Source organism: Eupeodes corollae, chromosome 2, assembly GCF_945859685.1.
Source record: "Eupeodes corollae chromosome 2, idEupCoro1.1, whole genome shotgun sequence".
In the NCBI taxonomy this organism is placed as follows: domain Eukaryota; kingdom Metazoa; phylum Arthropoda; class Insecta; order Diptera; family Syrphidae; genus Eupeodes; species Eupeodes corollae.
The window spans coordinates 77,137,763-77,165,533 of NC_079148.1; the positions used below are offsets into that span (position 1 = coordinate 77,137,763).

Consider the following 27,771-nt stretch of genomic DNA (forward strand, 5'->3'; position numbering starts at 1 on the left):
GAAATTAAAGGGAAGAATATCATCCTTACAATCCCCAACGAAAATGTTGATCCACAAGAAAAGGTTCAATGTATCACGTCATTAAATTAAGCGAAAATAACTCAGTTATAAAGCTAAAAATTGACACTGGGTCTAACAAGAATGCTTCTCATATGCTACGGAACTCTGCTAAACTCAAAGGCACAGGTGTCTTCGTACAGTGCGATCTTTCAAAACGGTCACAACACAAACGTAGAATCCTACTTCGCTACAGGAAGGTTATAAAGTCAAAACTACCAACTGAAGCTATTCAAATAAAAAACAACTCATTAATAATATCAACAAAAAAATTTTATTTAAATAAGAACAATACCCTTAAATACGAATATGAGGACGGCGAAAATAAACTTCGAAAAATGTTTGGTGAATTAAACTTTGGAGCTGTCAATCAAATAGTGCTGTCAAATGGACGACATAACGAATGGTATAGACCAGTTAATACCACACCAGGGATGCCACTTCTAACAAATTCTGAAAGTACTATGATACGAAATTGAAATTGTGATGCCGACAGCTCACTAACTCTTAATAATTGTAGTATTTTGTCGTATATGTGTCGGGTTTAAATAATAAACTCTTTTTCGTAGATTTTTTAATTACGTTAAAAACTTTGATTTATTTTTTCTATTTGGGTAGCTGCAATAAAAGTAAGTGTTAAAGGACGAGCAAGTGGAGGCAGTGTCTTTGGGATCAAAACTACCTTATTAAGAAACTACAGCTTTGAGGAACATGAAGGAGTTACGATTGTGAAACTTTTAAATGAAAATAGTATGTACATTATCGCGTTCTATATAAACTGCAATCATTGGAATGAAGATCACGATCGTTCGAACGCCATTATGCAGCACCTTGCAGGAAAAAGCGTTCTATTAATTGGATATTTTAATGCGAGAATCAGCAATCTACAAATCAACACGTCTCTATGTATTAACAACTCCTTACTAAATCTTGATAACAGATCATCAAAAGACAATATTCGCAATCAAAATGGAACTCACTTCCTGGAAATGCTTCAGTTGTATGATTGCCTGGTGCTAAATGGATGCACGAAAGGTGATAACGATGGTAACTTTACTTCTTATGGTGGACAGGGCAAATCTGTCATTGACTACTGCGCGGCAAATAACAATTGGGTCAACTTAATTACTAAATTCGAGGTACAGCACCAAAACTTTTCTGACCACATACCCATTACCGTCGTTTGGACCGGACAAAAATCCAATCAGGAAAAAATTCTGAAACTTATTCCTAGATTGAAATGGAAGCAGGAGGATGTGGAAGAATACAAACAAAACTTAGAACACCTACTATCAACGGTAGATGTTAACTATGATTCAACTGAATTACTATCAAACCAACTTGTGCGTTACACTAGAAACTCCGCATCATCTATGACACCAAATGGAATCTTAAAGTTCTAACAAAAGTGTTTTGACTATGTATTAGGGTGGTAACAATGAATGCATGAAAAGTCGTAAAAAATCCTTTTCTCTTTTTAATGCTATGCGGAATTCCAACTCCCAAACCTTAAGAAAATTGTGAGTTGAAGCAAACTAACGATGCAAAGAAATGTGTTTAAAAAAGAAAAGTGAATATAAATATAATCAAGTATGTAAACTTGGTCAAACTAACACTTCTAAAGAATTCTGGAAAATTACAAAAGAGAAATATATGCTGTTATTCACATAGCAAAAAATGGAAAAGCCCCGGGCGAACATGGAATTCCATACGAATTTTTCAAGAACGCTCCTCCGAGCTTCATCAACCAACTGAGGATCCTTTTCAATAAAGCGTTTCAAAATGAGGACATCCCAAGTTCATTTAAAAAGTCAGTGATCTTCCCGATTCACAAAAAAGGAGCTCTGGACCTGGTTGAAAATTATCTCTTTTATGAATGTCCTGGCGAAATTGTTTTGTGGAGTTCTTGCAGGCAGATTGGAATCATGGGTTGATGTCAACAATGTCCTTTCCGAATTTCAAGCTGGTTTTAGGAAAAACTATTCAACCACCGACCACATTTTCTCAATTACTTCGATTGTCAAAGCTTTCCAAGCCAGGAACAAAAAGGTCTACGCATTCTTTGTAGATTTTAAACCAGCTTTTGACTTGGTGAATCGTAATGCTCTCTTCTATAAGCTCTCGCAAATAGGTATTTCAACTAAATTTATCCATGTCATAAAAGAAATGTATTTTGATTCTCAAGCATCTGTCTGGGATGGGTCAGTTTATTCAAAATGGTTTCCAACAGACAATGGATCTTCTAGGAGCCAGATTCGTTCTAATTGGTACTTCAATGGTAACCTCCTGGATGTGTTAAAGAATATAAATACTTAGGAGTGAAACTTAATACGAAGATGGACTTTAACGAACATTTAGTTGAAAAAACTAATAGTTGTCAAACTATGCTAAATATATCATGGAAGTATGTGGTATGGAAGAATACGAAGCAATTGAAAAATTCCACCGAAATTTTTTTAAAAAAAACTTTTTAACCTGACTCTGAAAACTCCAAGCTATGCTACATTAAAGACTCAGGCGGATTATATGGTAAAAAATTTTAATCAACCAGATGAGTGCCTATCCAAAAAAAATACTGCGTTACGAAATAAGAAATGAGGATTGATGGATGAGGAAATGAAAAAATTTGGCAATCAGTTTTGATGGAAGAAAGAAACTTGGTTGATTTGAAGAAGTAGCCCTATCGCATAATTAGAAAGCACGAAAACTTTGTTCGGGATGGTTTTAAAGCTACTGCTAGCGAGTCCCTCAGTAGAGTGTTGTACTCCCAACTCAATATGAGCAAATTACTTCCAAGACTCACTGAGCTTCAACGAAATCTCTTTAATTTTTAAAGCAAGATGCGAACTCTTAGGACTTAACGGAGGACCCTACTATGGAAGTTTCAACCAATTTTGTTCCTTATGTAATCTTAAATCCAAAGAAGACTGCTTTCATTTTATCATTATATGTCCCATTTTTGCATCTCAACGGATATCGTATTGCGGACAAAGAACATTAACAATGCAAGAAAAAATAAAACTTTTGAACGAAACGAAGTGGAAACCCCTCGCATCATTCTTGAAAGATATTTCCAAGTACAGGATATTGCTAATATCTGAATTTGAATAGTTATACTTATTTATTATTTTGTAATGAAAAGAACTTTTTCTATACATTTATATTAAATTGCTAACCGAGCTGACGGCAATGCCATAGCTTTAAATTCATTCAATTGTTAACAAATGTATCAAAACAACGAATCAATAAATAAAATGAAAAAAAAAATCTTTTATTTAAATCAGAAATCTACACTTTCACGCACAATTGAGCAATTATTTTCAAAGAGGCATAAAACATCCAAATAAATTCGGTAATTTCGTGGTTCATAACATAAGCATGCTAAAGGAACCAATTTAAAAATGAATGTTTTTGAATATCAACGCAGAAAAAAAATAAGTTATATCTTTTCTAGAAGAGACACCTTATCAATAACCTTTTTTATTGAACTTAAACAAATATTAAACCCTCCTAATAAAAGCATAGTACGGTTGAACCGTTTTTGAGTTCAACAAAATGAAACCTACAACTTATTATAAATGCAGAACTACAACTATATTCACGCACTGGGAGAAAAACGTATGTGGATTTGACATTATTTTATCACCATCTTGGGTTTTCTGTGATGCCACATGATGCAACTTTGCACCGCATACATGACCGGCCGTGGTCACTTTAACAGTTTGATTACATTTAATTTTTTTATTTCAAACAAATGTATATTTGTCCTGTATAAAAAAAGAAGATTTTTATTAAAAAAAAAAACTAAAAATGTCCATTCATTTCAGAAAATACTTCAAAATTACCAAACTTGTAAGCAGGAAAACGTGGCAGAAATTAGTAACCCACTATGAAAAAAGTTTTTAGCTGACCCAACAAAAAAGGGAAAGATACATTAAGGATTTTTTTCCTTGAATTTTTGTATGAGATAAACTGACATAGTTAGATAGTTGTAAGGTGGCGAGATAAGATTGTGTAAAAACACAATAATACGATGATTTCCCGCACCCGGCAAAGGCAAGTGCCGAGACTGGGAGCGTTGGCTCGGGCTCGTTGATTTTTGACTTGCTTAAAATGGCAAAACGAGCCATCTTAGTTTCCCCAAACACGGTTGATTTTGGGTCAGCTTTGGTCCATTTGGATCTTTAGCTCTGTCCTATATAACCAGCTTTAAAGTATCAAATTGTATCTTTTATTTTTGGTAGAGATTCTTCTCCCTTGAGCATATCATACATTTTTTTCCCACTTTACCTTCGATCAAAATTGCAGATGCATCGGTACTCAAACAAACTTAAAATTATTATCAAAACGAATGTGTCAAAATGGACTATTTTCGTTTCCCGTAAATGGCTCCGATATGCACCACATATTCTACTACTTTCTTAAAACTAGAAAAATGATATCACGGCAGCCCTAAAATCTAAAGAGCTTAACTACAAGCGAAACACAACTATTATTTATCTATTATTTTTGTCTCTGTTGCACAGAAAACCCACAAATAAATGGCAGTCGAGAGTCGACAAATAAAGTGCACTTTTTGACGGCAGACCCTGACGCAGAGATTTATGTGTTTAAAATTTAAAACAAGTTTAAGAATGTTGATGAACTATTTCGTTAATTATTGTTGAAAGATTATAAACAAAAGTGAATTGGTTGGTCTCTTATTAACAACAAAGTATACGTTAAAGTACAACAGAAGTAGAACAGAAACAAAAGAGGTAAACATATTTTTCGTGAATATTTTTTTATTTTTTTTTTGTAAGAAGGTCCGGGCGTAAAATTCCTGTTTTCCAATTTGGTATCTTTTGTTTTATTTACATATGTGAGTTTCTACAATATTAACACTATAATATGTATAAAGCTCATAGTTTAACCTTCATGGTAAATCAATTTAATCACAGTTATTAGCATAGAGTTTGTAATGGCGCATAGAACAAGAGCTGAACTTGTAGAACTGGTTGTTTTGGTTTGGGTGGAAAATCGATTACTTCAATATGAATTCAAAACAATGGACCTTTTCACTTTGAAAAATATAATGTAAATGTTATAAGCAACGTATTGGTGGCAAACAAAAAATTGTGCAACAAATAATGCTCTAATTATAGCCAATACTGAACCGTGGGTCAAGTTCAAATGCCTGTGCCTTTTTGAATGAAATAAACTAATTTAATTTAATACAAATTAATTGCAGGGGTATACTAGGTGAGTTGTTATCGGCCAGTACCAGTACTAAGAACAATCGCGTCATGTTGCTGGACGTAGTTTCTAAGAACTTCACAAAATATTCGGAGGACGTAGATACAAAATTGCATTGACGCAAACTTATAGTTAGGTATTTACATTAGTCTAAGAAATAATGGAATATGTGAGTGAAAGATGTTACTAAAAGACTGGGTATTCCCTTAGCTCTCATAATCCCAGTTATTGGGGTGAGTATGTAAAGAGGTCATCATAGCTAAATGTATACCCACAATGTACCTACATATGCGATGTAGGCCTCAGGGAATGATAGTTTCGAGTCTTATGTCACTTCAAAATCTTAATTTAAAAACGAAATACCTTCTAGTTTTATAATTTGTAAAGAACTAAACAATTGTTAATTAAAATATGACTTAAAAAACTCAAAGTAAAACAAATTCAAACCAATAAGTAGGTACACAAGATAGGCGCTCTGTTTCGCAGTTTAACAGTGTTAGAGTAATCGCTTTCCAACGGAAGCGCGTGACGCAGATGATAAATTTATACAAATTATTTCTTTACATAAAAGGCATGTAAGGCAACTAAGTAGCTATAAGAGATTGACTAGATTCGGAATTTTTCTTATGATTGTAGTTATTTCAATTTCTGATTTTAACAGATATCTACACTTTTTTGTTTAAGAATGCCGTCCGGTGGGCCAGTGTATCAGCCTACAACGGTTTCGTATGAAAGCCGGCCTGGAGGACTATTGGGACAAACATCTGCAGTTTCACCCATGAAAGTACTTAAAAAACCAATGCCTCAAGTAGCATTGTTGCTCTTTGCATTGATATCGATTGCTGCTGGAGTGGCAATGATAGCTAGTGGTGCTGCGGATTTTGCTGACAGCGAAGAACACAAAGAAGAGTTAGGAATTGAAACTGTTGAGACATCTGAAGGCATTGATATTGGTGTCGTTACGGGTGGAGTTTTTATGACAATAATTGGGTTTTGTTTAATTGGTGAGTAATTTTACTTTTATCTTATCAATAACAAAGACGTTAATATTTATGTTTTGTAAAGGTCTATACATCAAAGTTGCTGACTGGAGACGCAACTGCGTATGTCCATGTTATTTTAGCAAGAAGCAAAGCCTAGCTCGTCAATTGCAAGGTAATACAGGTGGTCAAATTTTGGCATTGAATCCATCAACAGATCCCTTAGTGTCGCATACACAATATGCCCCTGTGTCGGAAATACCGCCAAGACTAGAAGATGAGGAGCGGCGTAATTTAATGCCCGATAATAAAGAATGGTAAGAAAATTTAAATGTTACTTTTAAGATTTTTATAATGCATTAAATTATATTCTGTGCTTTGAATACAAAATTTTCGATCTTCTAAGTATTTCAAAGCTAAAAAGTACAAGTTTTTATCTGGGTTTTTTTTTTTTTTAATTTTATACCTATTATCTATATATTTTTTTCGATATCTGTATTCTACCATGAGAAGTCCTCAAATAAAATGTACGAATTTTACAAAACTACGCTTGGTTTTGTTATAACAAGTTCTTCAGTTTATTGGAATAGTTAAAAAATCCAATAAAGAGAACCATTTGGTTGGCAGACATTACGAGAAGTGAACTAGCATGGTTTCAATGAATGTTTCATGTCTAGCCATGATGAAACATTTTGTTTGCGCAAAATGAAATGTTGAAAAGAACAACAAAACGGTGGCACATGCAACACAGCAGACGTAACAATGGACCAATTGTTATAAAAGATTAATTGCATGCAACCTCTATTAAGAAAACCACTATTTAAAAAAAATCTAAATATTAATAATTTTCATTGAAGAAATTGACTTATAACTTTAAAATTCACAGCTTTTTAGAATCACACAGAAATCACGTTTATTCAAGAACATTAATATTTACATGTTTTTGTCTTAAAATGTTTGCAAAGGAATGTAAATAAAAATCTCAAAAAGTATTGATAATCATTACGATTTCTCTTTTTCAGACTATTTTCAACATTTTGAAATACAGAATTTTGACAAGTCATAACCCTGAATTACAGAACTTTGTCGTAAAGTGTTGTGACCATACAGACATTTGTAATACATAATTTAAAAAAAATTATTTAAATACGGTATTTCGAGCACAACCCGTAAATTCTTTCGCAGCTCTATTTTTCCTTTTAATTGTAATCTTCAGAAATTCAAAACCAATACACATCGAAATCTTCTAATTATTTCTTACCCAATCTCTTTACCCCTCCCATTCTATTAATCAGAAGCTAATTCTTTCAATACAAAAAAACATTGTTATTAACAATTAAATAAATACAGGTTATTTTTTTTGTTTAATTAATTTACATTTAATTTTTAGCCTCAGCAGTGCCGAAGAATCTGACCGAATGCTTGACCCAGATCCGAGGATAGTGCTGCGTCCAATTGGCCGTGTGGAAGAAGCCTAAGCAGAATATGTGAATTTTATTTACTTAATGAACAAATTTATTGTTATTTTTTTGAGACTAAAAATGCCAAGAGCAAAAAATCAATTTATCTCGAATTTACAAAAAAAAAAAAAACAGATTTGAATATCGTAATAGTAGTCCAGACTTGCAGACAGTTTGAAAGCAACAGAATATATTAATCAAATTTAATTTTATTCTAATTTTCTCAAATATACTTAAAACGTTTCCAAACGTTACATTTTTACTTTGCTTTAACGCACCTTTTAGTTTTGATATGCAAACCAAACATTCAGAATTTAAATTAATAGGGTGTAACTTTAAAGTGGTATCAATGTTACCAACTCACAATACTTAATATTAGTTCAATAAGAGCATTTATCATTGAAAAAATCCAAAATTATAAAACATTAAACATGTATTTATGAAATAACATTAAATCATATATTATATTTTAACGTTGACGTCCATTTTACTTAGCGAAGAAAAAAAAAACTCAAATCAGTGAAAAAATTACGAAAAAGAAATCGGTCAAACTCGATTTTATATCCACAAGTATCTGATTATACAATAAAACATGAAATTTAGAACAATCTGTCCAAACAAAAATGTATCTTTAAACTACAGAATACATAGTAAATTATAAAATAAAATCACACAGACAAATTATAATTTAATTTAACAAAGACTGTTTTTTTTATATACATATGTATGTATGTATACATATAAATTATTATATGTTAATTTATTTGTTTTTATGTCCTTTTATAACCTTTAGTTTTTGATCATGTTTTAAAAACCCATTACAAATTGTCACGTATTTATTTTTAGTTTTATAATTTATTTTTCTTTTCATATAAGCTAACAAGTTAGTCCGGGATAATAAATAAACAAACAGAGCGAGAAAGCGCCAAATTAAAGTTGAAAACAAAGCCAATCAGTAACAAAAACAAACAGATATATATTATGTATATTTAAGTATTTGGAAAGAGGATAAAATCTTGACCATTTATCTACCGAAAATCAAACTAGTGAAGGACATATTTTTGTATGAAACCAGAGAAAACCCAACTTATATTTATGAAGAAAAATGAAATGAAACAAAACCATGCAATTATTTTAAATTCATTACATTAACCTAAATTTGTTCCATTTATATGCGACTGCGACTTGGTTTATTAGACAATTAATTTATATGTAATCGATTTTCACTAATTTATGTATACTACACAAATCTAGAATGAGAATTAGAGATGATTGAAAACTTAAATAATTACTAGTTTTGATTTTATCTATAATGATTTTAAGTTGAACCAAAGCTTTGTTTGTTTACTCTTGTTTCAAAATATAAAATTACCTACATAGTTATAATAATCTTGACTTATATTGAAGTTCATTCCTATGTTATTAAAACTTATTACTTGTTTTGCTAAAAATTATAATAAAACAAGAAAAAGAAATGTGACGTAATTGTAATGTGTTACACAATTTAAATAAAGTAACTCCTTTGAAAGGCATTTAAAATTGTTTTTGTATTAACTAAAAATTTTTATTTTTTGGATTTAAAAAAATACCATTTATACACTCCACTATAAGCTCAATAAGTCCAAGGGGCCACTTAGATTCAGCTGGACGTCATTAGAGTACTGTGAAAGGTACAGTTATCAACCAAGGATCGAAGTGCATTGACGTAAATAGGGAGCAGATTCGGACCTTATGTAAACCCCTAAGGGACACCCTTTTTTTGTTATGATAAGCGCATACTACACATACACAGACACAGTGTGAGCAGTAAAAAGAGGAGAGGGTTTGAAAGGAGATGTCGGTGCACATTGGTTTTGAATTCCTGAATATTGCAATGACTTGGAAAAACAGAGTGTGGTAAGGCATTCCACATTCGCGTAGTACGACTAAAGAACGAATCTCTGTATTTGACAGTACGGCCGAAGTTGGACTTGAAGGTATACTGATGATGATGAGCATTCTTAGATGCGCGAGTATTACGGTTGAACTGTTTAAGGGGAAGAATACAGCTGGCTATTTCACTAAAGCATAAACCGTTAAAATAACGGTAAAAAAGGGCCAAACAAGAAACCTTACGACGATGTTCAAGCGAAGTAAATGAACTTATGATAATATTATTACCTATCAATTTAAATGCTCTGCGTTCAATACTATCCAAGAGGCTTAAGTAAGTTGCAGGAGTACCAGCCTAGATATGGGAGTTATACTCAAGCTTTGGACGTATATAGGCATTTCCACAGAATCTTTCATTTTCAGCAATTGAAATTTTTTTTTTATTTTGAGGCACATCTATAAACAAACATTTTCTTGGTTGTTTATCATCTAAATAACAAGAAAATACTTGCGTGATTCATTTTGAAACATCGTTAATAAATATCTTCAGTTCTGTGCAGTGCAGTGGAGATGTGTGCATTCAATGAAAAACCCTCAATTCATACAAAAATTTGATTTTGTACAAACTTTGAAATTTAAAAAATTCGATCAACGGCTTTTTTTTTACTATTCATTATTCGTAAAATTATCATTCACAATCATTTATTTTTCTGTAAGATGTTATCGATAGGTGTGCCGCTAAAAAAAACCACATATTCTATACCAATCACGTTTTCAATTTTAAACTTTAAAATGACATTATTTATTTTTAAATAGAGGCACATGATCCAATTAAATTTTAATTGATTTATTGATTGATAGAGAATAATTTAAGCCTATAAAATACTACCAGAATCGATAGTTGAGAAAGTTATATAGAGAAAAAGATCAGATTTTAATATTTGTAAAAACGGAGGTACTCTAATTTAATTGCTTTGTACTATTTTTTAAATGGTAGCACACCTTTCCTTCGAGGGTTTTCTATCAGTGTATATCATAAATAATTATAAATTAATGATGTTAAGTTGTTTCAAAGGTCGTTGAAATGTTTTTTGTTTATAAAACTTAATAAATTTGCATCTGGTAAGCTTGAAATTTGCAATATTTAAGCCTATTTTTTATTAATTTTAATTAAAAATTTTAATCCAATCAAGTCAAAAGTAGGTTATATAATTGAAATAAGTCATGATACGAAAATCTATCCACTTAGAAAGTGCCAATTTCATTTCTAAGGCTTAATATACTGTGGTAACATGAAAGTTAAAAATACTGTGGAAATGCCCATATAAGACTTGTAGATAATAGCCAGATCGGAAGGGGTGAAATATATCTCTCATCGCCTAAGGAAAAACACCTTGCGGAATTTTTGGCGACATCGCGTACTTGATCGCTCCACAAGAGGTGGTTGGTGACACACATACCGAGAATATCGCGATTATCAGTCTCATTGTACAAGTGCAATCCATGGATAATGGCAAAGGGGGTATATCTCGCTTTAACGATACAAGACAGCATTGGGTTTCCGAAGTATTAAATCCACGCTGTTTTTTATTCCCCATTGTACAATGGTGTTAAGGTCGGAATTTAATGAGCTTGTCATATTTTGTCGTTGCAGTTCCACATCTGAAGAAGAGGGATATGAGTCTGAAAACGAATATGAAAAGCTAAGAGTACTATTGTCAGCGAAACAATGTATTGGATTAGTAATTGGCAAACATTTTGACAATCTATCCCAGCTAGAACAGCTTTTATTCTATTGGTGAAGTAGGAATATATCAGCTTCGTAGCATAAGGTACAAAATTAAACTCCTGGATGAACTTATTAGCATGCATGTAAAACATCTATGATTTTATGAAAACAAAACTGTTTATATATAACTTACTTACAAAATTTTTGGCCCAAGTGTTATAACTTTCTATTTTTAATATGTATACATCAAACACGCACAATCCAGGTGTTATGGATGCCCTTATAGTATTAAATCTGTTATATTACAATGGTCGGGAAAAGTATTTTGACAAACAAAATATCGTACATTATTATTCAAATATCTTATTTGATCAGTTGAAACAAAATTAAATAATTAAATAAAATGCATGTTAAGGCCATGAGCTTTCAAAATAACTTTATTTAATTTAATTCAATGTTATAGTTCTGTAACTGAAAATTATTTTTCAGAAATATGTGGTGGAAAAAGTATTTTGACAAAATATATTTTGAGGAAAAAATGAGTTTGAAAAGAAAATTAAACAAAAATTAAAACATAATTTAATAGAAAATGAAATTTCCGTTGCTATTAATGAATTTCTGCAATCGGCCTGGTATAGATTTTACCAAATTTTGAAGAGTTTGCGGAGAAATTTCCTTCCAAAGGCTTTCGACCTCAGCGATTGTCTCTTCGTGCGTTCTTGTCAAGCATGGACTCCTTTTTCGCTTTATATAGGCCCACACATTTTCTATTATATTTAAGTCGGGGCTTTGAGGTGGCCAATCTAGAGTATTTACACCCACTTCCTTTAGAAAATTAGTTATCATCTTGGCTTTGTGACAAGGTGCGTTGTCTTGCTGCAAAATGAACGACTGTCCAATCAATTTATCGCGAGAACTAAAAGCGTGGTTATTTAAAATATCCAAATATTGTTGTTTGTTCATCATTCCATCGATTGCTACCAAATCTCCGGTGCCATTAAAGCAAACACATCCCCAAAACATGACGGTGCCACCACCATGAGGTATTCGTTTACACACAGGTGCTACTTTGCTTCGCATTTTCTTAGGGATTCTGCAAAAAGTTTTCTTTTTTGATCCGTGGTATTCAAAACAGCTTTCATCAGTCCACAATACTTTTTCCCAAAATTATGAAGGCTTGTGTAAAAATTCTTTGGCAAACTGCAGGCGTTTAAGCTTATTTTTTGATATATTTGGGGTATTGTTCTGGCTATGTAAGTAGCAAAGTCAGCCTCCTTCAAACGATTTCTTACCGTTTTTTCTGAAATTTCAATTTCATACTCTTTTTTGGGGTGTTCAGCACATTTTCTTTAAACTTTTTGACTATTAAACGGTCCTCTTTCTTGGAAGTCTTGCGTGGTCGCTCTGAACGTGGAACATTTCGCGTGGATTTGTTTTTTTCTGCTTATTTATTTGGTAATAGACGGTTTAACGAGGAATATATAGTTAGCTTAACTTTTCCACCGAAATACCCGCATAATATTTGGTCACCATCTTAATTCTTAAATCTTGACTAACTTCCGGTGTTTTACCCATTATTATCAACTAATTGTTTGTAAATGTCGTCGAAGTTAATAAATTTTATTAAAAGACAATATACATAAATAGGAAATATCAACTCTGATAGCACGCGACACGAAAGAAACTGCAAAGATTACTATGTTAAAATACTTTTTCCAGTTAGTTAATGGCTCAGTGTATTCATTAAAAGGGTCCCAAAAAGAATGTATGAGCAAAATAAACTATTTCTGGATTTTACCGTTGTCTAGGTACTTTGTTTTTGGTTTTGAGTAGCAAAGGATTCTCGTTACATTTCTCAGTTTACCATATCAAGTGGTCTAGCATTACAAATAGTATTGTCAAAATACTTTTTTCCGACTATTGTATATATTGTGTGCTTTAAGACATGCATTTACAATAACTTGAATCTTGCAATTTCCAGTACATTTCCTTCGCATTTGTAGCTTTGAATTCCTTTGGTACTTACAAATTTAAATGCCACTACCGGGTTTTGAAGTTGGATATTTATATCCTTTCGTACTTGAATTATTTTTAATTGCCTAGAAAGTAATTAAACAGCATGTCTGAAAAAAACACTCAAATGTAAACGAGTTCGTCTTTTGAAACAGTTGGATGGTGAAAACAAAAATACGCTCGAATTCCATCATAATCGTTAATTTTAACAAATCCCAAAAAAAAAACTATCACCAAATTCGTTCGTAATGCAAAATTTTTTCTACTCTTTGTTTCATGCGTTTATGAATCATAAAAATTACCATAAGAATTAAGAAATAAATATAGTCATCAACTTACATTTTTCGACTGATCTATTTACAAACAAACAATTATAATTATCCATAATCATTGAAGACCCCAAATAAACTTGTATGACTTTGATTAACCGAGGTATTGTTTTACCAGTTGTATATGTTTAAAAATAATGTGATGATTCAAATGAATGAATGTATTGTATATGTCTCCTTCCGCTTAAAGGAGGTCAGATGAGCCCCATTACTAATAATAATAAATGTATTATGTAATATCGTAATACAAATTCTTATAATTGAATTCAAATGTTTTTACAGCACACTCTTTTAGATTTTTTCCCTTTCTTTTGTAGAAATTAATTGGATTACAGTAACATGAATAAAATATGATTTATCGGAAAAACATTTGGGATCGGTATTTTGTCTTGTCTTTGTCTTTTTCTTCAAAAAAAAGTAACGTTATTTTCCAATAAATTTATATAGTTTATTAATTCAGTTTATTTATATGCCATCTAATATTGATAAGTTACCCAAGAAAAAAATCTTAATTCATTAGTCTAAGCAAATCTATAAAATACTCTTTTATTTTGTTCATTCTACCTCCTTTTTAACTTCGGGTTTCGAGGAGTCTTTTTCAACGTCAATCTTTTCAATCGATTGATTTTCTTTTTCAACTTTATCGTCCGGTTTTTCTTTTTCGTCTTTCTTATCCTTTTCCTTATCTTCTTTCTTATCCTTTTCTTCTTTCTTTTCCTTGTCGTCCTTCTTCTCTTTAGTACCTTCTCGATCACGTGACCTTGTATTTAAAATTGAATTGTAAATAGAAAATATAATTTAAAGTAAAATATTTTATTTACCCCTCAATTGATTTATGGTTCTTCTCGGATCTAGGGACAAATGGTGCTATTTTATCATAACAGTACATTAATGCAGAGTGCTGGTCACTGTACTTTCTCTTTAAAATAAAACAAAAACAATATTATTACAGTATTTAAAAAAAAAATATTGTTAAACTTACATTCAAAGTGAATAAATCTTGATCCGCATCGCTCAGTTTTCTAAGAAGACTTTTAACTTCGCTCTGGAGGTCCTTGGTCTTATTGTTAGTCTTGGTGTTGCTTGCTTGTAGTTCTGCATGGTTCTTCTTTAATTCAATATACATTTGTTCTAATTCCGAATATGATTTCTCGTAACGTTTATTTTGTTCAAATAATTTTCCAACATGTACCAACACTCCATTATGAGTAACCATGCCTATAAGATTTCATGTTAGTTAACAGTTATTATAACTGCTATTTAGAAATTTATTTTACTTACCATCATTCGTAGAAACACAATCAACTGCTTTTGAGCTTTCCACTTCACTATCATCAGAACCCTTAAATACCGGTAATAAGCAGTTATTACCAGAAGCAATTCTTTTTAATTCTTCTATTGGGAATTCATCTTCTGCGTCTATGTCTTTAACAGTATTTTCGGGTTTCTCTTCCGCATCGGTTAGCTTTCTAGTAGGAGTTAACATGATTTTTCTTCTCATTTATAAATAATAAAAAAAAAATGCATTACCTGTAGTAAAATGCATGCCTTGACACCGACTTTGAAAGTGATTTTCTAATCTCTGCGCGGGATAGATTCAGACCAAGGATTAAAAATAATTCCTCCAAGTCTTTTTCAAAAATATACCCACAGTGGCAAGTATCGAAATAGATTAGTGAAAGTAAAAGATGTGGTTTAACAACACACATTTTCCTATCTGATTTCCTTTTTCGGTCACTTGAGTGCACTGAATAACTCTCGTCTTCAGTATCCTCGTCAGTAGGTTTTTTACGCCGGTCGCGACTATTTTTGTCTTTTTTCTCACTTTCGCCTATTGATTTCTTCTCGGAAGTTTGATCTTGACTGTCCTTAGACTTTTCATCGTCATCATTTGTCTTATTTTCATCTTTTTTAGTTTCGTCCTTTTCGACAACTGGCTCTTTGTGAAAGTACAATTCTTTGAAAATATTGAATCCGAAATCTCTCATCAACATTTCGTTAAATAGTTCAGCAAACAGAGAAACCTATTTATTTTAAAAATATTTTCCTTAGTTTATAATAGATCAATTAAAATGAACCTCGAACCTCAAAAAATCTTTCTTTAGTGTCTTCGGGACGGTAATCCAATAGGACAGACAACGACATGACGGTGCAATCAAACTTTCCTTCCTTCGCAGTCTTAGAAGGGTGAACAATAACGTGCGGTTCCTCTGGAAGAACGTATCGACGTTGTAATTGCTTGCGTTCTTTATCATCTAACTCATTGTTTGGTTCCTGTATAAAATAATATAAATGTTAAGATGAACTAAGCAATACAAATTTCTTAATTTTAAAGTAGAAAAATATAGAACAACTTAAAGTCTAAGAAAATGTAAGAAGTCAATCGCGTCAAGATTATGATACTATTGTGCCAGCAGCGACATTAAGTAAGAAAAATTGGAATTGTATAGAAAATTAACTAACCCAATGGAATGCAATTACAGAACATTTCTGAACAGACCTCAACACTTTTGTGAATACATCGAGTTTTTATTTAAAATTGTTTACTTGGGCTTCATTCCCCTTTTGAAATGCGTGTGAGTAAATATTTCTAAAACTAAAACACACTAAAAAAAACAAAGAAAATTTAAACCTTCCAAGACCTAACTACATTTAACCATAAAACATTGAAAACTTTGTTATAACCCTAGGCAACGGCCTAATCACTGATAAAGCGTGGTTAGTAGACAGATGGGGGACCGTCTCGAAACCTACTGCGTGCTGTTGTCTTGTGTTCTTTCTGTCTTTTGTTCTTTCTCTTCTGTCCTTCTGTCTTGTGTTGTTATCACCTTACATAGTCTAGTCGCTCAAGGTGGAGTGTTCTCTACTCTGTTCATTTATGTGCTGAGTAGTGTGTAATTTAATGTAATGTATTATAACCCTAGAGGAGTTCCTGAACAAAAAATAATCACCTACAACGAAATATACAGACAAAAATTAATCAGCTTGTAGGACAGTCAAACACGAATAACGACTTTCAAAGTAAATATGACAATCTAGAAAATATTATAAGGACCACATCAAATATTTCATTAATGAACAAAAATATCTCCAAAGAAGAAATATCAGACGAATGCAAAGCTCTTATTAGTAGAAGTGATAACCTAAGAACAAAACCGCAACTACTCGGCCATGAAAAAATAGATCTAAGCGAATCCAGAATAACTATAAAATCTAAAATAAGAAAAGATATTCGTGAGTATAATGAAAACATTATAAAGAACACAATAAGCAAACAAAATGACTAAAATACAGTGGATATAACAAACCGAAAATACATTAATACATAGGTAGGTAGGTAGAAATGGCGGTCTCAAGGCAACCTAGCCTGAGATCCAATTAGCGCTGTAGTGCGCCGTTTTCATACCAAAAACTCGTTTGACCTTTGATTGAAAGGGATAGATTGATAGAGAAGCTTCATAGCGATTATGTTAGAGCCATTTAGTCGCATTGGGAAAAAAGATTAGGTCTCTAATCTTTGTCTCAGATAGCTCATCAAGTTCTTGAAAGAATGCTTTTCCAAAGTATTTCATTCTAGTGTTTGCCAAAGCAGGACATTTGCAGAGGAAATGGATTATCGTTTCACTTTCTCTTTGGTCACTACAGCTACGGCAAAGCTGTTTTAAGAGATAGCCAACTTCTTTGCATGAACTCCTATAGGCCAATGGCCGGTACAAACCGCAACAATCTTGGCTGTCTTGCCTTGGCCTGCATAGAAGATCGTTTGTACGGGTTTTGTTATAGGTGGGCCATATCTTCCTAGATATAATGCAGTTGGGTAAATTGCTCCACCTTCGGTTTGACTCAGTTTGGTAGATAGAAAAGATTTTACCCTTCATAGTACCAAGAGGAATGTTAACCATTTCCGCAAGTGAGCTATGAAGGGCCGATCCTTGCCTGGCTAGCTCGTCAGCCCGTTCATTTCCCACGATACCACTATGGCCCGGAACCCAGATCAGGGTGACACCGAGGTTAATATTCAGGTTCGCAAGCTCATCGCGACATTGCTGGACCAATTTAGATGAGGATATGGCCGAGTTAATAGCTTTGACAGCTGCCTGACTGTCTGTAAAGATAGCCACATTTCGGTTTTGGTTTGGGTTTTGTTTAAGTATCTTACATGCCTCCCTTATTGCCAGCAGTTCAGCCTGAAAAACGCTAGCAAAGTCAGGAAGCCTAAAGGATTTGGCTACATTTAGGGACTCAGAAAAGATCCCAGAACCAACTTAATACATAGGCTACTATATTTTTTCCACCCGAACGTCATTCCACATTTTAGAGGTGGTTAAGACCTGCACACGAATGGACACCTTGCTTAAAAACGGTGAGGAAAATTTTGTATATCGGCTAGGTTAGGTAAGATTGGAGTGGCTGTCCAGATGTCATTGACGCGCGTAGACCTTAAGGGTCCATTGTGATACCACTAATGAGGTTACTCATGGGAGAATAATGAATTTAAACAAACCATTTTGTACTTTTAATAAAGTTAGAGAGACGTTTTGTGTCAATCGTTGCCAGTTCACTGGTGTTATCGAAGAAGGGAATACCGAGAAAGTAATCCCTTCTAATGGAGAGTGCTGGATATGTACATAGAAGGTGTTGGACCGTTTCCTCTTCCTCCTCGTCAATGCGGCTTCTACAGAAGTCATTCGTGTAGACCCCTAGCCTCAGAGCATGTCTTCCTATGAGGCAGTGTCCCGTTATTACTCCAATTGTAGAGCTTATACTTTGTCTGCTCAGTGATATCAAGCCTTTTGACCGTTTTAAGTCAATACTTGGCCATATTTGCTTGGTTGCTAGGCAGGTGGTACTTTGTGACCATCTAGCATTTGTTGTTTCTAGAGCATATTGCTTGAGAAGATATTTGCATGTAGCAAGTGGTGTTCCTATGTTATGTTTTTGTCTAACATGAGGCAGAAGTGTTCCGTTTTTGGCGAGCTCATCGGCTTTGCAATTTCCCGGAATGTCTCTGTGGCCCGGCACCCAAATGAGGTGAATGTTAAACTGTTCCGTCATCTCATTCAGAGATGATCGACAATCGTAAACTGTTTGAGAGTTTGTGGAGACAGACGCGAGAGATTTAAGAGCGACTTGGCTGTCTGAGAATATTCGTATATCCTTACAAGATATAACGTTTTCTTTGAGCCAGGATAGTGCTTCTTTAATCGCCATTACTTCTGCCTGGAATACACTACATTGATTGGGAAGTCTATAGGATAGACTGAGATTCAGTTGTTCTGAAAAGATACCACTTCCAACTCCGTGATCGGTCTTTGAAGCGTCAGTACAGTATAGAAGTGTACCGCATCGTCTTCCAGGGGTCTCTCTTCTTCCCAGGAGGATCTTGAAGGGATGAACACATGGAATCTTTTACCAAATACCATTTTTGGGGTGGTATAGTCTAAGCGATCTGGGATAGATCTGAAATTGTCTAGAATAGTAGTATGTCCAGTATTGTTACTGGTCCATTGAGAGGTGGCTCTAAGCCTTACACATGAGTTGGCAGCCACCTTTTTAGAGAAGATGTCAAGTGGTGTTAGGTTTAAAAGTACTTCCAGTGCTGCGGTTAGTGTTGAGCGAAGTGCTCATGTGATGCACATACCTGCTGACCGCTGGACTTTGATGAGCTTATTTAGATTTACCATCTTGTCCAGTGCGGTCTACCATACTACGGCTCCATAAATGAGTATCGGCCTGATTACCGAAGTGTATAGCCAGTGGGTTATTTTTGGGGAGAAGCCCCATTTTGATCCTATGGCCTTTTTACAAGTAAAAAGCGCTACAGTAGCTTTTTTGACTCTTTCAGCAAAATTTGCCTTCCAATTTAGTTTTTTGTCTAAAATGAGGCCCAAATATTTAGCTTGATCGGAAAAGCTTAATGGTATTCCTCTAATCTTGGGTGGGCTAATCTGAGGAATTTTATATCTTCTCGAAAAGAGTATTAATTCTGTTTTGTGTGGGTTGACGTCCAATCCACATTGCTTAGACTTTTTAGGGCGTTTTGTAGGAGTTCCGAGAGAACTTGGGGGTGCTTCCCAGATACGGATAAGTAAGTAGGTCGTTTACTACCATGTTCCATAAAAGAGGCGAAAGGACTCCACCTTGGGGAGTGGTATATCGGCTAATTTTAAGTTTTTTTTTTTTCAAATAAATCGATTGTATAAAAAAAACGAAAGTTCAGATTACACTGTCTGTTTCACAGAGATGGAATATTTAGTGAGAGCTATTTTCTGAACACACCTATTTTTCGAACTGTCAGGTCTAAATTCGAAGTGAAGAAGAAACAAATTACGGATGAATGATTTTCCAGCCGAAACTTCTGATAGGGGTGATAATATGTAATCAACAAAAATTCGTTTAGATGGTCTATCTGAAAATATATTTAATATTCACTTACCTTTTCTTGATTTTCACCATCTGGATTTTTACTAGAGTCATATTCGTCTAATATAACAATGTCTGTCATATCAACTTCAATTCCAGCATCAGGATCTTCCTCCTTCATTTCCGCATCATCTGGTCTATCATCAGCTTTCTTGGTGTCTTCATCATCTTTTTCAGTATCGCTTTTATCTTTATCTTTTTCAGCTGATAAAACTTTTGCCAAACGAGCCGACACCTGGGGCTTAAGACCTTTAGTTTGATTTGAAACAAAATGTTTTTAAATACTTTTCATACATTATCATAATAAAACAAAACAAAATTGCAATATATTTTGAATTTTACCTTTAGAGGATAAATTACGTGCTATTAACTCATCACGTATTTCCTGTATTTTCATTGTTTTTAGATCTAATTTTGAATAATGCGTTGGTTCTTTCTTATTATCTTCCTGTAATGAATAAAGCGTACATAAAAAACAGTTCTCTTTGTGCCAATCATCGACTTTTAAAAAGGCAGTTTAAAAGAATTTTAAACAACCAATTCGTTTTTCATATCTGCACTTAAACATCAAGCCTCAAAAATCTGAGATTATACAGATCATAAAAACCGAATTAGTCAATAATTTTTGTATGATCTTGTTAGTTATAAAGAAAAAAAAATATTCTTCACGCAGCGTTCAGTAAGGGATTTAAATTTAGTCTGCTTATATAAGTACACTTATAACCCGAGTTAGAAAACAAAACCGAGATATTTTAAAGGCGTTTAAAAAAGAAGAAAATCTAAATCTATGCAATTGCAACATGATTTTTTGTTTTTATAAAAAATTAAAGGTAGAATGCCTTCTCTGTTCCATTTTCATCGTGTTGATTGCCTCCAGTGTCTCCACCTAAATTTGCCAACGATGTTGCAGAATCAGGACCAGTAGCTGCTTCATCTGCTTCTTTAGTTGATTTTCCTTCCTCCGATGAGGCAGCAGACGTTGATTGTTGACCAGCACTTTTAAGTCGATTAAGGTGATTTGTAGCAGCAACCTTATAGTCAGCAGCAAGATTTTCCCATTCAGATCGGGTCGGCATACAAGAATGTATATCTGGTAGATAGATAACAACAGTTTCCACCCGCGACGGTATGACTTTTCCTTTGCTTGTGTAATCTGCACGGTGGTAGTATAGCTCCACGAAGCGGTACCTAAACATATGATCAACCAAGCAACCCATTTTTTGATTTTGTTTTAGAATTTTTTTTCCAGCAATTAACAAATAAAAAAAAAAACATTATAATTATATTCTAAATATTTAAGGGGTGTCTTAATGACATAAGATATTTGCCTTAAAAAATATTGTATGAATCTACAATAAGTTTTGTTAAATAAAATGTAAATAATGTAGGTATAAGCTTTCCCATTAGTTTTTTTTTTTCTTTTGTGATTGCAAAACAAAAACTAAAAGGACAATTTTTCATATGAAATTTTTTGAGATTTTGCATTATGCCTCTTATATGTTCTCTTAGTAAATTATTTTGTATAGTCTTATAGCTTAATGTTTAACAATTAAAAAAGTAATACTTCTTCTGAAGATACAAAACTTCATGATGACATTGAAGAGTACATTAATTTTTTTTAACCATCTTTAAAAGCGTAAAATAAAGAATAATTTATAAGAAGTTTTGCCTTTGTTAGAAAAGTTTACAGGTGAAAATTGTTTTACTTTAGCTCAAACTAATCATGGAGAAGTAGAAAAAACAAAAAACATTTCTTTTCTTTCATGATATGATATTTTTTTTAATAAAATGATTATTAAAAAAATATGCTTGGTTTTCGAATCGTTTCATGTGGAAAAGGTTGTCCGGTGTTTTCTCTTGACCTTAATGTGCTGATCTGTGAAATTCGAGCTTGGCTTTACGGGTAATTGAACTTTGAAACATCACCGCCCATTGAATTTTCAAGAGTTATCTATTTTTTAAGAGTTCAGTGAATAGTTTTGTGGATTTGATATTGGATACGATTACTTCGTTTAATAACTTTATATACAATTAAGAAGTTCAGATCAGTATAAATAAATGGTTTACTCTACTTATGCACCACGACCTTAAGAAAAATCGTTAACCAACTTAAGAAGCTAGATTTCTATCTATTTTTTTATGTTAAAATAGAAAAACTATCAAACGTGAACTTTGGCCACAATATTCACATATTACTAAATAAATTGATAATTTAATGAAATGCTTAAGAAATTACTTCAAACTGAAAAAATTGTCATTTATATGATTTTTGTTGTACAATTGGACCATTACTTTAGTTCCCAAAACTGCTAGTTTCTTCTCTATTAGTATGTTTTCTGTAAAATGTGTCTACAAAAAAATTTAATTTGCAGAAACTAGCATTTTTGATAAGGTAAAGGAACAGCTTTGAATTAAAAAAAAAAAGGTTTTAATTGGGATTTGAAGTTGCACAGCATAATTAACAAATAAATACATTATTATATTGTAAGTCATTTGATTTTGAAACTCTGTGGTAAACATAACGGCAATTACAAGTGTGTAAGTAAAAATAATTGCATTAACATACCATTGAGTGCAATTGGACAAATCAATTCCAGTCAAAGCTTTGCAATTTCTTATAGCCGTTCGAATCAAAACCGCAGGGTCCTTATCAGGATTTTCTCCATCCAAAGATGGGCTCCATGGTCCACCAATCGCCATTGGCTCATTACGTGCTCTTGTTCCGACCAAAAAATTTATCAAACGCGACGGATGAACGCAATTGTGTGTATCTTCGTGTTCATCTAGGTTAAAACATCTCTGATACAATTCAGATAATGGAGGACAACCCATTAGCATTACTTTTGCCGAAAAAATATAATCGGCATCATCGGGTTCAATTTCAGGTCTTTGATCATTCAATGGTTCCACTAGCTTGTGAGCAATATGAAATGTGCATGGACGCCGCATGGAGAATGGATTGTCAGGAGTGAATGTTTCTGACCACCGAACCTTGGTGTGAAAGAAATCCGAAGGAATATATAAATTCGAATAACGACGCTTGATTTCTTGAACTCCACCACTTTTACTGAAAAGAAAAATGTAAATTTATCAATAAAATACCATTAAGAAATTTAAAAGTTTTAATTTACAATGTTAATAATGTTTTTGGAATTTGAACAGCGTAACGTGGAATTGGTCGAGTTTTCCGTCTTTTTGGAGACAGTCGTCGAACTGGACTACGATCACGATCTTTTTTATCAAGGCTTACATCACGTCTGTCCTGGTCACGTCTATCGCGATCACGAGGCCTTGGACTTTCATCGCGACGTCGCTTGCGATCACTTTCAATCTGCAGAAAATACAAATACATTTTAATTATAACTTAAGTTATGTGAATATAAAAATTTAATTTTTTAACCTAATAAATTTCTGGGAATAGAAAAAATAGTATAGTTACATTCTATTCGTGTTCTTATAAAAAAATAGTGTCGTTTAGTGTTGAAAGATTTTAAAATAAAAATCATTTGTAACGTTATCTATTCCTTCGCTAGGTACTAATGATGTTAAAACGGGCACTCTTAATTTTGACATAGATGGTATGCAAGGTTCCGTCAGTCTTTCTTTCTTCATATCAACATTTGTTCTTCGGTTCAGTCATGAATTAGCAGACATAGAGAGTAATTCTTATACCCTTGTTCTATATTGCGTATCTCGAAGTACTAGAAGAAATTTCAAAAGAAATCACGTTAATCGGCAACAAGGTAGACCATTCCAGCATCATAGATATCCGAAATTTCCCAAGAGCTAACATCTAACACCTCAGGAAAAACAGAGAGATGCTGGAAGAAGGTACAACGTCTAAGGGCTACAGTCGGAAGAGATCGCAAATCTTTCTCCGACCGAGTCAAAAGTAACATTTTTAAAAGTACTCTGTCGGCAACACAATGTTACGAGAGCTATTTTCACATTGCCAAGAAGTAATCAGAGATGAAAAAGTTTCAAACACAACCAACAAGGAAACCCTCGTTTGATGAGGTATGTCGGCAGGATAGTAGAGCTGGTCATGAGCCCTACCAGCAGAAGAAGAGAATTATCAAAAGAAAAAAGAGAGCATGATCAGCATACTATCCTATCAGGCACCATGGTCCATTCAATGCAGACAACAAAAACCAACAATGCCGTCTTCCCGACTAAGACGAAGTAAGCAATAACAAAGACGGGTGCTTAAATGCTTTTCAAAGCAACTGGATAAGATTTTGCATGGGAGTATGCACCAACGTATCTATAATATTGTCGGACGAATGCATGCCCGATGAATTGTACCTTTGCCAATACTTAAAAAGCACCGTCTAAACTGTACCAAATATTCTAAGCCGTAATATAATATGAAAATCCTTATCAGTGTGGTTTAGACAAAGAAAGTCTACAGTCTATCAAATATTCACATTACGGCATATCCTGGAAACAAACCTAAGGGCATCAAACCTACAACCACTATCTTTACATCGATTTCTGTATAGAGCCATATCTAGTTTTGCGCAATAACCATTGAGAACTCGCGCTGTCCTATAAACGTTGGAAATAACTTTACCGAACTTTTTGATGTCATAAAAGGACCAGGCCATGCGCTGTCATGTGGTTTCCTTAACAACGTCCTTGAAAAAATAGTGCAGAGCTCACACGTCAACACCCGAGGCACTGTCAATTCTGTCCTCTGTACTCGACGATATTGAGATAATTCAGCGCAAAAATGGGTTAAGCGGTTAATGAGGGTAAAACAAAGTACACGCTATTATCAGAATTACTCTTGCTAACCGCTGTTTTGTCGCTTTATAAGACATTTATCATCCTTGCCCTGCTATGTTCATGGTGCAGATTCATGCACTGCGGCAAAAGAGGATGAAAGTTCTTCGCTTATACACGGCAGCGAGTGGATGATAAGATGGAACGACAAACTGTACAACGACGTAGACTTAGCCAGAAGCATACAAGTCCGAGAATTCCGTGATGACTGGCTCGGAAAGTCTTCGAAAAGACCTCAAAGGATAACCTAGTAGAGGAAGGTCAGGATCAGATGCCGCACACAAGTGGAAAAGACCTCACCAAATTGGATTGCGCAACTATAGACATTCAGCTAGGGACCAATTTAGATGGAGAGGTGTGAAGCCCTAGTAGTTGTTCACACATGACTGTAACTCTACTTTGTAGTAAGCCGTTATTAACATTATGATACATTTTCTAATAAATTGATTAATCGGTATAATTGACATGACATTGCTTGTTATTATTAGCAAATATATCCACAATGAAAAACGTAAACACCTCCTATTTTAAAAAGATATGCAATCGTGGAAAATTCGCGTAACTTACTAAAACGCTTCCGGGAAGTAAGCGTTCGTTCTTGTCTTAACTGTTTTTCGTATTTTTTTAAAATTATTTAGGCACACATTAAGTTGAACTAAAGGACTTAGGAGACTCTAAGGGAATCCTAGGTAAATGTAGATAAATAGTATGGGCAATACCTAGACATAATTTTGTAACTAATTATACCTAGTTTAGGATACCTATGTGAATTAAATAGAAAACTGTTTATTATAAGTTTTTAGCTTACATCGTTACGTTCGTTTCGATCTCTTCCTTTGTTGGAATCCTTTCGATCGCGATTAGAGTGCCGATCGTTATTAGGAGAACCACGTCTAGCTGCTCCTGGCGACCCCCTTCTCTGACTGGCAGCGAGTGCTCTATACTCAACTGGCGGCGGTACAGCATTATACCCAGAAGATGATTTATTAACACGTTGTCCCATCAACGGTGGCGGAGGAGCCTGGTTAGGCTGCGATGTAGCTTGCGAAACTAATTGAACCCTTGTGGCATTCCATTTAAATTGAGATGTTGTGCTATAGCTCGACTCAAACAGAACTCGATCTCCAACTTTAGGGACGACGCCCTTGCATATATTTTTATAGAAGAGCACTTCATCGTTTACCAATCCGCAATCACTGCTTATTTTGGTGACCGTACCCATCGAATTGTACGTTTGCCTGTTCTGGCCGCCATGTACATTCATGTTATTTTGTTGAGTTGGGGTCGAGCCTGAATTGTTATTCGAAAAAGCAACCGGATTTAGGCCCGTGCGAGATGGGTACGCAACCCCTTGCTGTTGAAACACTTGATTATTAGACATTTGGTTAACATTACCGGAACCAATTTGATTATATTGCATATTTTGATTCTGCTGGCCGCCTTGCTGGTTCATAAACATTTGCGAGTTTTGATGAAAACCCATACCTAAGATAATTTTGTGTAATTTATAATCGACTAAGGATTACCATTTTTTAAGTTTTGAAAGATTCTACCTTGCATTGAATTATTCATTGAATTGCGTTGCCATGGTGGGTTAGATTGACCACTGAAAGACATTTTCACAAAGCGAAATGTGAGTTTTTACAAATTTTAAGTCGTAGTCAGACCAAGAAAATTCAATTCCAAAATTAATGGTAGGAAAAACGCCGCAGAAATTTTTACACAGTTTGACAGCATGAATATGGCCGCTGCTCGAAAACCCAAATGTGTGCGTTCAAAATAAATTGTTGTTTTCAGTATTACCAACCCAACAAATCATGATCTTAAGGCCCCTTTCCTACTTTTTCCATTCTGTGTCAACTTAAAGCAAATATATAAAATCAAGAATACTTTGTACTGATGGTGGCGCTGGTGTTTCGCCAAATTTTAACTCTACCAGTAAAGTTATGTGATAGCTGCTAAGGTCTCTCTTTTGTCATACCTGTCCATGAAAGTGTAATGAATATTATATATAATGAGACTAGTACGATTTTCTTTAAAATCTGTAGTACTTTTGTAGAGGGGGACGCACAAATTCAGGTCTGAGTAGCCGTTAGAGACCTTATATTATTCTGGAAGATTTTTGAATGCCTTGAGCTGATGCTGTACTAAATAAGTTTATATGTGGACAGTTGTATTTGGTATCAATGCACAACATTTCGAAGATATTTTACCCAGTTTACCCCTTGAACAGAATGATATGCAGCTGTAGCTAAAAAAATCGCTGTAGTATAAGCTGTCAATAAAAACGCTCACTAATGTAGCAAAGGTCGCCCACAATGGTGTAGCGCAAATGCATTGAACGTTCCCAAAAAAAAGTGAAAAGTCAAAGAATGAAATGGGTTTCTCCCATCTGTCATCTCAAATGTAGCTTGTAGCGCTGCCAAAAGTTCAAGTTGAGTCAACTTGCGCTGCAGCTACAGCTACAGCTTCTCATTATGTCGATGTATGGTATTTTCGTGTCTTTTAATTTTGACAGTGCTACAGGCAACAGCTACACAATTTTGTTCCGCAGTTAGATTGAATCACTGAACTGTAGTAATCTTGGTTTTACAACTATTTTTAGCCCTTTTGGTGGTAATGATATTATAAATATGCGATATTCGTAGTCTAATTCTTTGAAAGAAATATTGAAGTGTTTTTCGGCACATTTACTATAATCTTGACTTTTGCATTTCTTAAATTTCCTATAACACAGAAATTTAATTCTTCTGCATTTTTATCTCTACCTAACAACTGTGAATTTATTGTTTAACATTTCTTTTTTCCTGAAAAATCAAATTTAAGTAGGTACATGTAACTCCAATATAAAGGTCGAAAGCATTAAAAAATGTTCATAAGCTGAACAT

At 33.8% G+C, this 27,771-nt stretch overlaps 2 protein-coding genes across 7 annotated transcripts; one reads left to right on the top strand and one right to left on the bottom strand.

Moving 5' to 3' along the window:
- The first annotated feature begins 4,597 nt into the window (after positions 1-4,597).
- On the top strand, positions 4,598-8,843 carry LOC129946556 (uncharacterized). Of its 6 annotated transcripts, none has more exons than XM_056056792.1 (4): positions 4,598-4,814; positions 5,954-6,296; positions 6,358-6,589; positions 7,663-8,843. In XM_056056792.1, the coding sequence occupies exons 2-4, from the start codon at positions 5,978-5,980 to the stop codon at positions 7,748-7,750; spliced, it is 639 nt and encodes a 212-aa protein (XP_055912767.1). In that variant the 5' UTR covers positions 4,598-4,814; positions 5,954-5,977; the 3' UTR covers positions 7,751-8,843. The 6 variants fall into 6 exon arrangements, with proteins under 6 accessions (XP_055912767.1, XP_055912766.1, XP_055912770.1 ...); XM_056056791.1 differs by having other exon boundaries at positions 4,599-4,814; positions 5,977-6,296; XM_056056795.1 differs by lacking the exon at positions 4,598-4,814 and adding an exon at positions 4,897-4,918 and having other exon boundaries at positions 5,977-6,296.
- A 5,255-nt stretch (positions 8,844-14,098) lies between these two features.
- On the bottom strand, positions 14,099-26,630 carry LOC129946069 (cell division cycle and apoptosis regulator protein 1-like). The gene is made up of 13 exons (XM_056056095.1): positions 26,437-26,630; positions 25,692-26,368; positions 23,230-23,429; positions 22,665-23,165; positions 20,938-21,286; positions 20,441-20,546; positions 20,112-20,347; positions 15,761-15,949; positions 15,206-15,699; positions 14,957-15,144; positions 14,658-14,893; positions 14,497-14,594; positions 14,099-14,435 (listed from the first exon to the last, which is right to left on the bottom strand). Exons 1-13 carry the CDS (start codon positions 26,498-26,500, stop codon positions 14,231-14,233), a joined length of 3,543 nt encoding a protein of 1,180 aa, XP_055912070.1. The 5' UTR covers positions 26,501-26,630; the 3' UTR covers positions 14,099-14,230.
- Between the last annotated feature and the right edge of the window lie 1,141 nt (positions 26,631-27,771).